This window comes from Bombus impatiens, unplaced genomic scaffold (genome assembly GCF_000188095.3).
Source record: "Bombus impatiens unplaced genomic scaffold, BIMP_2.2 scf_0581, whole genome shotgun sequence".
Lineage (NCBI taxonomy): Eukaryota > Metazoa > Arthropoda > Insecta > Hymenoptera > Apidae > Bombus > Bombus impatiens.
In genome coordinates, this window is record NT_177000.1 from 364,475 (window position 1) to 379,413 (window position 14,939).

General features: G+C 45.5%; 1 protein-coding gene across 3 annotated transcripts in view; it reads right to left on the minus strand.

Moving 5' to 3' along the window:
• Nucleotides 1-14,939, minus strand: part of LOC100742559 (heat shock protein beta-1) — a 25,466-nt gene extending 10,527 nt beyond the window's left edge. Inside the window, exons 1-3 of one of the 3 annotated variants that reach the window (XM_003491524.4) lie at nt 14,566-14,939; nt 4,306-4,422; nt 2,846-3,032 (exon numbers count right to left, since the gene is read on the minus strand). In XM_003491524.4, coding sequence (XP_003491572.1) covers nt 2,846-3,032; nt 4,306-4,422; nt 14,566-14,753 — 492 coding nt within the window. In that variant the 5' untranslated portion in view covers nt 14,754-14,939. Of the gene's footprint in view, nt 1-2,845; nt 3,033-4,305; nt 4,423-10,208; nt 10,384-14,565 lie in introns of those variants that run through there. The other 2 variants (XM_012388733.3, XM_003491523.4) reach the window with 2 other exon arrangements.

Below are 14,939 nucleotides of genomic sequence, written 5' to 3' on the forward strand. Positions count from 1 at the left end.
AAACCGGTCCCTGCTCCTATTTGTCCGAGCCGTACTTTATCGAGCAAGCATGACGTGATCGTGCTACACAATAAGCACAGATCGCATTCTTCGCTCGGTCCGGTGCTCATCCTTCGGAACGCGTCCTTGGAGCAGCCCTTTAAGGACAGTGATACGCGAGCAGAGCCGACCTGAATTCACGGTAGACCTTGACCACGATAAAACCGCGGTCAACCTGTTTCCAGACGGCAGCCGTTCTTTAAAATGCCCCCTTCGAGCGGGACCGGTTAAGGAAGATGGCGCCGATTCACGCTCGTTGCTCTTTACCGAAAAAAGCATCTCCGCTCGTCCCAGAGACGCGTAATGGGCTAAGATCGCGAGCAACTCGGAGCCTGTTTCGTTATGCAACGCGATCGTTGAATCGTTTCGACGATACTTTGGCGTTCTCGATGCGGGAATATCTTTGGACTCGAAAGCTTTGGAAAAGTGCGATCGAAGGTATCAACGATACGGAGAGGTTCCCTTCTTGAAATGACGAAAAGATGTCTAAATACTCGAGCTTTCGAAGCTTCCGAGGAACCTAATTAAAACTCGTGCTGGAGAAAATGTTGACGAGGAAAGAGAGAGAGAGAGAGAGAGAGAGAGAGAGAGAAGGGGAAACGGAAAGAGAAGTTAATCGCGTTGGCGCCTTAATAACCAGCCGTCTCCGTGATTGTCTCGCTTCGAGATCCGAGCAGTGAAAAAACAGAGGGTCGACGTTTATCAGAGCCAGACCAGCTGTTTAGCGAGGAAATCGGAATAAAGCCGTCCCTGTTCGTGGGTGTATATACTGCACGCTATACGCGATCCTCCGTTACTTTGATCTTTCTTGCATTGCACACCGGCGGACTATCACGGTGCAACGACCCTGTCTTCCCAGTTTGCATAACGGTAGGATTCGATTTTTCCACCGCGTTCCTCGAAAAGCTTCGTGCGCCTTTCGCGCTGCGCTAATCTTTCGTGCCGCTTTCCACTTTCGTCGAAGTAAAAAATTCCAACGTTTATTGGATTTTAGAGAAGCGTAATTCCTATACCGTCACAATCGAGTTCCGATAGAAAGAAATTCGAATTTTTCGAAAAGCCAAAGTCGAGGTTAAAGCGGCAGTGACATATCGTTGGAAAATGATCGCTATAGAGCGCCCATAATGGTCCAACGTTATTCCAAGCCGTCGCGGCGTGACGAGCACCGTAAACTTATTTTTGGTGCGAGTTATTTCCGTTCGGGTCGACGGGAACGCCAGCCAGAGAGAAGAAACTTGAACGCGCGCACGAGCTTCGGAGAAAATTCTAAACTCCTGGTCAAACCTCCTGCGTAGATTTTTCTTCCTCTTGCGAGTACCCTGCCGTATCGAAAATCTCCTTTCGTATCACGTTTTATCGATCGACCAGACGCACCCTATCGTTCGTTAGCGTCCGCGCGCTTTCATCAATTTCTAATTGCTTATCGCTTCTTAATTTTCTCATGGTAGATCGACTTGTAAACGTTAATCTACATCCGCGATCGGAACGTTAATCGCGAGTCGAACTTTCCACCGTTCGCGAAACTTGTTTATTCGAGACAGTGGATATTTCTTGTTGCGCGACTTCTTCGAAATTGATCGCTTAGACACGAGCGTACACTTTCGTCTTCTTCTGTATGCAAGGGTGAACGGTAGAAAAACCGTGGAACATGGAAGCGGCGAGAACAGGTAAATATTTGGACAGGATAAGAAACGTATACATCGCGTCACGAAACGTTCGGTTGGTTAGAAAGGAAGGTTAAAGAAGACGGAAACAATAAACAAACGAGATAAAGCGTATCTCGGCCTACGTCGTTCCCGGTCGATTTAAAAAATACAAAGAGGCCGCTCCCTTGCCGCCCTCCTGCCAAAAAGTAAATTCTCTTACGCGCGTCCAATCGATTTTTCAAGAGCGTATACGTTACGCGTATTCCAGTGGAAGCGAACAAGCAGCAACTGGATGAACCAAGAGGTTGGCTACCCGCTACGCCAGCGATGCCGGACTTAATTACGAAGACGCGCGGCGGTTTTAAGTAACGAGAATTGCCCTTACGGGGAGTTAACACCGGTGGAGCCGACTTCCTGCCGGGAAGTGACGTAACAAGAGCAATTACAACGTTCCACGTCGTTCATAAAGAGAAGCGAGTGCCAGTAAACCGGCGTAAAAAATTCTCCGCCACTTCCTGTTCGCCATTCTTGGCTAGACGCGCGCGAGATATTTCGCGTCGCCGCCTCGTCGTCGTCGTCGTCGTCGTTTCCTCTCTCGTCGCGTTCGAAATAAACTTTAACGAATAAGAGTTCCGTCTTTAGCGTCGTTCGTTAGAGGAGAATATACGAAGCTTTTGATTTTAACCAGAGATTGTTCTCTGTGATCTATTGAGAAAAGCCTCGGAAACGCGGTGTTGTTCGATCAATTTTCGATGCGACTCGTCGAGAAGTCACGGTATTCCACGTACGTATCTAGCCGTACGGCGCCGATTGCATAAAACAACGGGCCAGATTCGGCGGTTGCCAAGTTGTGCAACAAGCGGCGTTAGAGAGGAAAATAAGCGCGTACCACGACGAGTCGCAGACGTAACAAGTAACTTTGCGTAAAATACCGTCTTCTCGAACAAACTTTTGACCGTATATCGTACCTTGGAAATATCGTACGAGTTTATCGGTATCTACGCGTCTTTTTAAATAAACCTAGAAGAAAAATAAATTTACGCGGGAGACCGAATGGGAAACCTGCGGACGGTTGCGTGTTTTCCACGACGAAACGAACAGGAGACAACGCAACGAGGCACCCTATCAACGCAGAGAAGAAGAACGCGAACGGTACTCACCAGCAGCTTGTTGTCCACGGTCTTCACAACGATTTCCTCCGGCGTGTACTGGGAGACATCGAATCGCAGCTTCAGCATTTTGCTGTCACCTTCGTCCTGGATGAGCGGGCTGTTCAGGCCATCGAGCCAGGCCGAATCATGCTGGGGGCTCAGAGAACTGCTGTTTTGAGTGCTCTGCGTCGTAGTGCTGAAAGGTACAACACGACGAATCGTCCATTATCGGTTACGTTCTTTGTCACTGTAACTTTTATCACGGTACGATCGTGAACGTGTGGATGACGAAGAAAGGTTAGAAAAAAAAAGAAAAAAAAAAAAGAAAAAATGAAAAAGGAAAGGCACAAAAAGAATATGCGTTGTCGACGACGATGCGATTGCGACCGAAAACAATACAAATGACAAAGGAACGCGTCTCGACGAAGACTCGTTCGCCTACGGGTGACCTGGGTGGTGTACAGTTCGAGAGAAACAGAACCTTACCTACGATGATAGTGACGATGCAACAGGGAGGAAACAATAGCAAACACAACATTGATACTGACTCACGACTCGCGACTAAAATCGTGCGCATCTACTCTGACTAACGATGCGACAGATCGAGAAACTCGATCGCTATAGCGTGGCACACGCTCGCCGGTCACGATGGCGTTGCTTTCACGAAACACGCGACAAACCTCGCCAAAAGCGATCGTTACGGTAACGTCACACAACATAATACGCACGCTACGGCACTCGAGTTAATTCGTTCACCAAGCGGTTAATTGTTTGCCAATGCGACTACGTGAACAGTCTCGTGCCCGTTACCTTGTACAGTGTTTTCTTGCCGATGGTGGCTTATGGTTAGCGGTGAGACAGCGGTAGAAAGACACAGTAGGTACAGAGGAGTATGGTACGTACATGGAAATAAAATTTGAGACAAGCGCGCGAGGCAGCTGTTTCGATGACGAGGCCAATTTCAGCGAGTGAGTTTCAGCGGCGGAGTACTTGGAATTAATATCGACGGCGAAAAGTTTGCATCGATCGACAGGCCGAACCGCCAGTCGATAGCAAAGTTAGCAACAGGTTCGTTATTGGCACGATCAGAGCCAAGTAACTGGCAACTTTCGATATTCGACACTCACGCGACTCGAGTATCGTTAACCTCGCGAGAAACGTATTAATTTAAGGATACTCGTCCGCCATGGCAATATTAATTCGATACGTTCAAATTTAACCGCATTTTCCCTGTTTTACTGGAAGCCAGTACGAAAAAACGTACGCCACGAATTATACCACGAACGAGTATAATTCCACCGAACAACAAGCCGCCAATTCGCGTTTCTTACGCAAAGATGAAAAACAAAATGGCGAACCTCTACTAAGGAGAACAGGGACTAGACAACTATTCGTACGTTAAAAAAGAAAAAGGAAAAAAAGGAGAGAGAAATCGTTGGTTTTTTTCTCTGTGTTTACAGTAGCGTCACCTTTTGAAGCTGTCGAATGCGGACCGCTTTGGCGGTGCTGCAGGGTCGACCTTGTCCCAACCTTCGGTCTTCGAGGTCGTCGAGGTTCGGTGTTCACTGGTGCTCGTGTGATGTCGACTTCGAGTTAGTCACCAACGTGCCAATGCAGAGAGCCAATCAGAAGGCGAGACAGAAGTCGAGCAAGGGGGAACAGGGGACATTAATATTTTGTTAACTTCGGTGGTTAGTTTCGTACAGCCGCATTTCTCCTCGCCGCCAATTTTTCGTCTTTTTTCTCTTTCGACAAATTTCCGCTGTGTCCTGGCGTCAAACGAATCGTCGATAGCAACTTCGTTCTTCCACCGGTCGATTATAATTATCATTATCGTTGCTAAAATAAGTCAGAGATAAGGGGCGACTGCAGGCACGGTCGGCCATTTCTTTTCGAGTTGTATCTTTCGAATTAGCGCTTTAAGCTTTAACGGAAGAACGAAGGAAACAACTGGACGTTCGTAGAGTAGAGCAAAGTAGAGTAGAATAGAGTAGCCGGTTCGGTTTGTCGCCAGGAAACGGTATGTACAAGAGGAGTTCCAAAGAAGGTCCATTCCCAGGATAAAATTGTTCCGTATTTACATACGAAAGAGGCGTAAGAATAGCGCTGCAAGTTACATCTCCGCTGGTTATTTGAAAAACCGTTTACAGCGTGTCTCCAAATAGATGGCACTCTTATTTAGAACGTCTGTGCTTCAAGTTGCAAAGCGATGTAGAACACAATTCTCAACGTTGCGAACGTTGCCTAGCAGTTCCCGAATCTCTACGGAACCTCGAAACGATAAAATTCATCGCCTGTTCGAGCGAAAATTGGTCGCGTACTACTCGATCGTGGAATTCCAGGCAAGCAAGGAAAGCCACTTGTTTGGGAACTGCTGATGCAATCCGTTCGTTAACGCTTCGTGTCACTGCTGGTGGTTACACGCTGTTACATCACTCGGCAATTCGGTAATTAGGTAGGCTAAAAACCAAGTATCCGCATCATGCCAATCAGCCATTAAAAATTACTTTGGCGAGCCAGCAACCGATCACGGTTTACATCCTGGGAGAAAGATCTCGACCACGCAATTTGCACTGCGTACAACGCGCTGTACATTCGTAAGAGAAAAACGAAACGTTTATCAACTTGTATAGCTAAAAGTATTGCTAGAAACTCGAACGTCCGATCGTTAAAAGCGGCCGAGTACTTGAGAAAAGAGAGCCGAGACAAAACGTGGCATGAATATTTTTAACGCGTTCGAACGTGTCGGTACTTTGTTCGACTCGACTTCTCAGTACTCGAACAATCGCAAAATTAACGCTGCTATTAAGAAGATACAAGCTGTTTTCCGTCCGCTGTTTCGTCCCATTTCCGAACCAACTTCGTTACCGATCGATGCCGCACTAATCGCTTCGGTTAAACTAATCCACGACGAGTCGTCACGAATTAACTTATCCAGCTTCGTCGTCGTTATTTACAGCGTATCGACGGTTAAATGCCAGCACGATGCGAGTCTCGTAAAACCGATAGCCGGAAGTTACGGGTCCTGCACGCTTGTTCGAGGAGGTCGCCGACCCGCGGACCTTTCTAAAATAGCGCGCTACGGCTGTAACGTCTCGTCGTATTGCCCTCAAAATTAGCCCTCCGCTGTACTCTACCCTTGCACGTGAAACGGATATCTGTTTTAGAAAGTTTAATAATAATCTTCTCAGCGGTACGTGTCGTCTCGTCGTGCTTTCGCTATTCGCTGTTTCTTCGCCTCTTCTTTGGCCATTTGATCGAACGCGTCTCATCGAATAGAATGGACGGGTGAGAAAGAACGCGTATAGCGAAACCTCGAACTCGTTTTAACGCAACGTACGCAAGTAACAGAGATGTTTCTTTGGCATCGCTGTTGTCGGATAATTTATTATTTCTTATCAAATCGCGACCATGGAAAACCTTGCGAACGATTCGCAACGATCGTGAAATCAATATCAGTCTCGAAAATCTAGCTGATAAAAAATGACAAGTACCATTAAGCTGTATTAGGAAATAACGTTTTGTTTTTTTCAGATTTTTATCGTAAAAAAACCAACGCGCTTGAAAACAACAACCGAACAAACACGTACACGGAACACGTTCGACGACCAATCTCTTCTATTCTTAGGACAAAATTGTCTGCGATAAAGTAACGATTTCAAGAAGAAAATATCGCTGTATACTGTCACGCGACATAACGTGCTCGTGCACAGATAGTTTCGTCCTCGATACGAGAGAAAAAAGTAACTGGCGAAACGGTAGAAACTGCACGATTCTACATTTCACGTTATGCACCGCGTTGTACGGGCGTTCCCTCGACGATCCATGTTCGTAAGATTCGAAGAAATATTCGATGGACCGGCAACTTGGACGTTTCGAGATTTTTCGAAATTTAAGAGCCGCGTCCGAACTCACGCCGAACCAACTTTGATTCGACCTTTCGATGCCAAAGCGTAAATCGATCCTAAAATATCTCGCTTGCTAAGATATATGTAGACGGAGAAGCGGCTTAACGACGACCTGATGCCAAAGAGGATCAAAAAAAGGTAAAGAGGAGTGGTAGATTTAATGGGTGGTTCGTTGAATGGTGGCAGTGGCGGTGGCGGTGGCGGTGGCGGTCGGTCAACGAAGTAAGGGGGAATAAAGGGAGCTGTTTCCCTTTAGCAAACCTGTTTCACGCGAAACAAAAGCGGGTCCGTATCGAAAAGATCGCGATGTCTGTCAAAATGCCTTTCGGACGTATAAAACGTGCAGGAAGCGTTCTACGAGATGAAGTATGGAGAAGGCGGCAGGAGAAAGGCTCTGTCTCGTTGCGGCGAGTCACGAGAGGCGAACCGTGCCGAGCAGGATCTCTCCAACACGGAATCCTTTGGCTCGAAAGGCCACGCGATACGTCACCAACTCGAGATCGAACGCGAGCGCGACTTTCCATCTAGTTGTCGTGTTCCATCTTCCACTGCATTTTCAAAGATTTTTTCGCTCGATTCCTCGTTTCGTCGAATAGGAGGAGATGCGTTTACCGCGTACGTCTCTAATGCGTCGAGCTCGATGGCGACTATAATTTCATCGCGCAAAGAACGAACATAAGACAGAGGACATCCGATTTATCCCTGGCAAGGATTCAACGAGTCGATCGTAAATTTCTCAGTATGGAATGTAAATGGATTTGTACTTGGCCTAGAAAGACCGCCTGAAAAAAAATCGATGACTAGCTCGCCCGAGATTGCCAATAAGTTAATCGATTTGCCTTCTCCTTGCCTCGATCGATCGGGCCGCGAGTAAGTCGAAGAACCGAACACCGACAAAGTCGAACCAACTGTAAGTCGTTTTTCCTATCGAGTAGAATCTATCCGTTTCTTTCTTTTAAATTATTCCTGCCAAAATTTGATCGATCATTGATCAATACGGAATGACGCACGGAAGCGTCTGCAACATTTACTGGCATTGGCAAATACTGCAACAGAAAAATACACGTAACGTCGATCGTGTAACTATCCACTGTGATGCGTCAGAACGACTGCTTTTTTCATTACGTTTTCGCATTACGAAACCATGCGCACCGTGTCGACCAGTCGACCGGTTAATTCGATCGCAAGCAATAGAAGCGAAAACGAAACGATAGATCGTTCCTAGTCTATACACGTCGCATACAAATTTCCCGCAGGACGAGTAAAGAGCGAATAAGCACTGATTAGGCCCGATTCGAAACAAAAAATCGGTGGCTATTTCGCTGCTTATCGTATTAAGCGCGCAAGATATCCATCGATAAATTCCACACGAATACATACGATACGTATGTACTCTGCGTACTATTTGACTATCGACGGTCTGTTTATTCGATGGAAACGAAAAATTCCAAGGAAAATTACGCAGCCAGAATACGATCGCTTGCCTCCGCAGCATCGCCAAACAACTTCCTCGTTGTCTTCGTAACGAGTTACGCGCGCATATTAACCAAGCATCGCGGCAAAGGAATTCTCCGAAGAGGAACTGGCGTACGGGCCGTGAAACGTTACGACGAACGTAAATCTGATCCGCTGATCGTAGGTAAGTAGCTGAGTCTCGACATCGATTCGGCATGCTGCACCAGGGAGTACGCATATAGAAAATGCGTTACGCGGCCGATTAATTCCACCGCGATGATTACACGCGTGCAACATCTTGGATCCTACGCGTTCGGTGGATCGAACGCCGTGTACGTTTCCACGAAACGTTAGGTCGAATTAATTTCGTGCAACGTTCGTTGCTATAAATAACTCGCCGCTCAAATTTCCGACAACTTGCACGAGTAATTACTTAGGATCAAAGAGGATCTGGAAATTTGTTCGAACGATTCGCAAGTGGCTCGGCACGGTTATTACGTGCTCCGAGCTTTCAAGAAATCTTCGAGTTATTTAAGGAAATTTAAGGGGAACTTGGTTTTCGAAAAGTCGGAAGCTTCGAGCTTGCGCCTGGTTCTTTTCTTGCGCTCTTCTTGCTCGTTCCATTACCTCTAATTTCGTTCGACGAGTACCAAACTGCATATCCAAACTGCTAAACGTACGAAATTACGTCTACCAATTACGTTCAAGGTCTACTTTCTTCCGTACACCGATTCTACAACAACGCGGTAAATTTGAATTGCCTACTGCGTGCTTGTCCTCTTAATTCGCAATTTGTCCATCGATAGCGCGTTGCTTCGTCGTGTTCTCGATAGTTGCTCGATACCTTTTCCTATGCTCCACGGTTTCTGTACCTCGATCCTCGAGTCCCGATAGACGCGAAAAAGCAGAACGGTCTGTTATAGGTGGTTTTATAATTCGCAAGCGATATAAGCGATCGACTCTCGGTTCTCTCCACTGATTCGTCCCTCGCGCGTATTAGAAAACATTTTCGAAAGCTCGCGGCAACATTTATTTCGAACGATACTTGTCTATTTGTGGCTAGGCCGTCCCTGAGCACCGATTACGTCACCAACTGACCACGTGACTCGTCGGACCTCGTAACTCGTAATGGTCCATATTCACCTCCCACGGATCGACCGACCGCGACGCGATCATCTGTCATCGATTCCGTGCACCTGCTGCCCACTCGCCAACCTGATTACGTCGAAAAAAAAAAGAAAAAAAAATAAAAGTAGGGTAACCTTCTTCGAGATGAATTTTTTAAGCTACGTGGTACAGCACTTTTCTAAATATTTAATCTGCGTTTTAACGGTACGTGGACGTTTTGAAAATTTTCTAATTTTCTAGGAAACAGGATGGTTCGGGCGATTGTCGACCACTATTTTAGGAACGCGCGGCTTGCTCGCCTTCCACGTGTTCTCGACACGTTGCTTCGATGATTTACAACGTTCGAGCAACGGAGACCTTGATGGGCAACCTTCTCCGCGTTATTTTAAAAGCTTCCGATGGATTTCTGATGCTTTCGTGGTTCGCTCGCCGACGCGTCGCTGACACCTACTTCGTACTCGTTGGAACTCGTTGGAACTCGTGGAAATTCGGCAACGTTGTACGCGTCGGTAGCTTCGTACAACGCAAAAGGAATTTCCGTTCGAAAATTTAAAAGCGCGCAAGAAGATGACTCTTGAAACGATCGACGAGATCGGTCATAGCAGTTAATAGGTATTGTACTTGCAAACCGAATCACGACGAGCGCCTGTCGAAGTAAATCGCAACCTTGCCGTAGCACCTACGACAGACCCACCGATGAAAAATGCGACAAATACGTCTCGAACGATCGAAAGCCTCGACGATTCGTGTACGCTGTATCGAAAACCGATAGATTCGAAACGAAAGCATAGGAAGTACGCGAGCGCTTACGAACGAGTCCTGGAGAGAAGCCAAACGAGAGGCGTCAAAATGCAAAGCTGCGTTTATGCGTGGTCACCTACCGAAGTTTAATCACCGTTTTGTGATCCGGTGGATACGCATTCCGGTCGACGATCATGGTGATCCGCGTCGATTCGCGAATCAGCGAATCGGATCGAGAAGGTAGAGAGAAACGATTTGCTGTGTCGCCTGCCACGGAACCAGAAAATTACTGCGCAAAACGTTGTACGATCAGCGTAAGCTCCTCACCTTTTCCGCGCGCTGCTATTACAATTTAGTACACGATTGCGAGTGGGGAACACCGATGCACCGTGTCACTGTCAAGGATGCGCGTTGACGCAACGGACGCTTATATCCTCTCTAATGATCGGCAGTTGCTGGTCGGACAACACCGACTCGCTCTAACGATTCGTTAAACTACGCGCTTACGAACACAACGCTTTTCCAACGCGTTTTTATTTTTTCTTCTCTTGTTCTCTGCCGTGGCTTGTTTTAAAATTAAAAGTCCAAAGAACAACGATTCGTTTCAACGACTCTTTAAACTTAAGATTAACTTTAAACGAAGAGAGCACGAGATTGGATCGTGTTGCTATGGTCTTTGGATTATCGCGAGGATACGTTACTCCTTTTAATTACAAAGTACAGAATCTCGGAGTCAACGTGCGTCATAAGCGTTCTCCAAGCACGCCGTTGTCGCGTTAAGATTCCGCAAATATCTGTCACGAAGAAATTTCAAATATCTCGGCTGATCGTAACGCGGTAGCGGCTGTTATCGAACGCGGACTATCGGTTGTTTCGAAATGCAGGAAACGAAAACGCAAAGTATCTCTCGGTAATGAGAAGAACGTTTGTACGCGATGCGATCAGATGCGATAAATTACATATACGTGTAACGAGATTGCAGGAAGAAGCGTGTTCTTTGTCAGTGCGACGAGTCTCGTTAAACAGCCACCTATTACGCAACGTATCGTTTCGACTAACGACCGACACACGACCTGCGTTTACATAATCGTCCGTTATAATCGACGTACGAAAACTCGTCACATCGTTCGATTTAATTACAACGCCCGTTGTAGAATCGCTATCGGCTAATGATCGTTGCACGCAATTTCCAGATATTATCGGCTGTTATTGGATATCGTGTAATTTCTATTTAACGCGTTCGTACGTATACGTTTGTGATCCGAGTCGGGACTGGTACACGACGGAGAAAAACGTAGAAAACGACGATTTACAGGCAATAAATAAATTCGCTACGAAACACCCGACTATTTGGCTTGCTCAATCTCGTGAAAGCACCTCGTCCAAAGCATCAAAGGCAATCGAGGCACGTACATACCACTGTACGTACGTACGTATATTCATCTTCCGATCGAATCTAATTTTACGCTCACGCGATCGAAAGCACTTTTCGAATTAAATCATTGGCATGCCATTTTGACGGCGAGCAAAAGGTTATTCGATCCATTCCTCGTTTTACGAGCGCATAAAATTCCACGCCTCTTCGTTCAAAGGCATTTGTGAAACTGCCCCTAAAAAAAACTTAAAAAAAGAAGAAGAAAAACAAAGAAGTTAAAAAAGAACCGGAGAGGAACAAATGGATGTAAAACGTTAGTCAAAACAAGTAATTCGACGAAATGTACATCGGCTCCGGCAGAAAAGTGTTTTCGCGCAAACGCGCGAGATCGTCGATAAAGTCTGAGAAACGACGAAACTCACGGTAAATTGCAAACGGCCCAAATTCCCATTTGCCAAGGAGGAATCCGTAGAATTTTGGTCGAGGTTATTTTCCGTCGATCGGGCTTCCCCCGAACAGGATGCGAGAACGCGTTACCCAGGCTGGCTAACGAGAACCCTCCAAAATTTGTGATCGACGGTGAACAGCTTCGTGCGTTATAATTCGCACGCTTTCTTTTTTTTACCATCCTACGCATCTGTATTATCGTTACATTTTCCCCGTGTTTCGACGTAGGGTTCGACTACTTTGTATTTTGAGAAGAAGGAACGTCAAGACGTTGTAACAGATTCGGTAAATAATTCGATTTCCTACCGCGAGTCGTATATGTTAGAAGATGTTGATTTTCGAATAGTCGGGTAATAAATTTAGAACGATGCTTCTATAATTAGTAAGTTGAGCGCGTAGCGGGCAAGCATATCCAAGATCGAACAGGCCTTCTATTAAAATAACACGACTGTCAGCTTTCGCGGTGTTGGCATGCAAAAACTGTGGCACATGGCACGCATTCGGCGCACGATCCACAGCGAATTCGCAATTTATTCCGCGTGAATTCCAATGTAAATGTTCCCAAGATTCGACTAGTTCTCCGATAGACCAAAATATCAAAAATTTCCCAACGAGATGCCCGAAAACTGTACGTGAAACATGTCGAATTGCGAATTACGCTACTACCGTACACTTGCAAGGACAAATTTTATCATAATTCTTCGAATTTTTCCTTAAATTTAAATATCGTAATTTCCAGCAACAACTCCCCCATATTTGCTTGGCGAACATCGTGACAGGCAATCGCTCGAAATAATCAGCGTTGCTCTCCACCGGGATTAGAATTTCAAACGCGCCATACACCAGAAACAACGAGAAACATCCGTAACGAAGCGTTCATAGTGCCAGGAGACCCGACTCTCCGCACGTTTCAGGATAGCCTGTACACCAAGGCCAGGTGTAAATTTTCGTCCAACGAGATCGTTTGTTTTTCGTTTATACCCTAGCAAGAAAGGCACATCGAGGGGGTTCTCCTCGCGCGTTCTTCATAGCGAACGCACTGACGAAGCCTCTATAAATAGCGGATACGTTACTGAAATACGTGAAACGAATATACATATGTACGTGTGTACTGATGAAAAAAAGTGGCAGAGACGCGACCTTAATTTACACTTACCGCGATCAACACTACGCTTTCGTTTCGTTATCACGCGCTAATCAATATACGTGTACGAATCAAACAACTGTCAAAGCAGCGCGCTTTCTCGCCACTTAACGAGAAATTCGCGTACGAAAGCCTTCCGTGAATTTCTTTTCGAAATGTTCAGAAAGCAACGCGATCAGAACTTTGAAACTTATATATATATATATATATATACATATACATATATAGAATATATAGAACTATATACAGCAGAACTTTACAAAGAATAATATCTATCCTTTCTAGCCATCTTTCTTCGAGCGTCAAAACTTAGGATTAAGTTACTTTTGTACCACTCTGTATAACAAAAGCAGGTAGATGCGCAGGTAGACGAGGTAACGCGAACACAGCGTTATGCTAATTCGCGCTAAAAATCAACACATTGTTGTGCAACCGGGCAAACATCGATCCATGGAAAAAAATTAAATGGCGGCTATTGGCACGCTGTTGCACCTCTTATAATGTGGGTTGAATGTTTTATGGTTTACGAGTTCGCCATTAATTCGACGCTGAACCATCGACTTTCACGAATCAATTCCAACAAAGTAGCGAATAAATATAATCAGAGTTCGTAATTTATATCTCACGCGGATGAGTTTTCATGGTCGGCTAAATTCGAAATCGTATCGTGTTGTTACCGTAACCCGATCCACGATAAAATTGATTGATTCTATCGGCCGACTTGAAAAACAACTTTGCGACCGTTCGATCGTACGACTCGAATCGAACGCGTCTAAACTGACGATCATTCTGTCGAGTATGTCTTTAATGAGAATAACATTTTACAAGAAAAGTGCAGCATCGATCGATTTAACTCATTATCTATCGCGAACACGGAAGAGATCAAAAACGAGGATAAAGACGTTTTAATGCTTCTTGTTTCTGCAGCGTTAAGGCACTCGAATTAACTTCAATAACGTCAGGCATCGATTCTCTCCTCTCTTTTACCGTTATTCTACGATGAATTTCGTTCACGATGTATCGTAATATCGATCGCTCTTCTGGAAGGAGAAACGGCACGTTTGTATTCGATACGATGACTATGTAAACAAGAGTTTCTAGAACGCCATGAAAAATAAATACCGGTCCTGTAACCGACGTGAAACGAGACGTAAACTCAAATCCGAGTAAATTTTAAATATATCTCATCTTAAAACTCCAGTACGTTTTAAATCCAACTTAACGCCTTTCAATAGTCGTACTTTTACCTAAGATAACATTAATACGATCTTCTTTGACGATAGCTTTTTTGGGCTAATTTTCGATCCCATAGTCATCTTATCTCCATCTATCCGTACTTCAAATATTTTCCCACTTGTATCAAAAGTCACGTTCGTAAATATTCGTATTTCATGTGCCGCGTAACATTTATTATCGTAAGAACGTTGAAAAGGATCTTAGCTCGGAAATTCATCGGAATGAACGAACAGAAGAGAAATCGTGCCGGGTGTACGCGTGTTAAAAGGTTAGGTGCGTCTCGGTAACAACATACCTGGTGGTGCTCTTAAAGAAGTTATTGCTTTCGCGATTCATCAACTCGCTACGGAACCGTGACATCTCGTCCTCCATCTTTCTCATCTCGGCGTCGAAGCGTTCCCGTATGTTGGAAAATTCGGTGTCGATCACGCTGAAGTCACCGAGCTTGATAGGAATATTGCGCTTGATACCACTGTCAGCCATGATTTCTGCTTCGTTCACACTCGTGTCTCTCTACACCAAAAGCCACTAAATGAGATGCTCGCTCGTATATCAACAACAAGCACTACTCTCACGAACGATCGTTTTTAATTACTGGAAATATTGTTCTCGGTCACGTACAACCGTTCTGTACGTTGTCTCGCCTAAGAATGAGCGCGGCTCACCGAA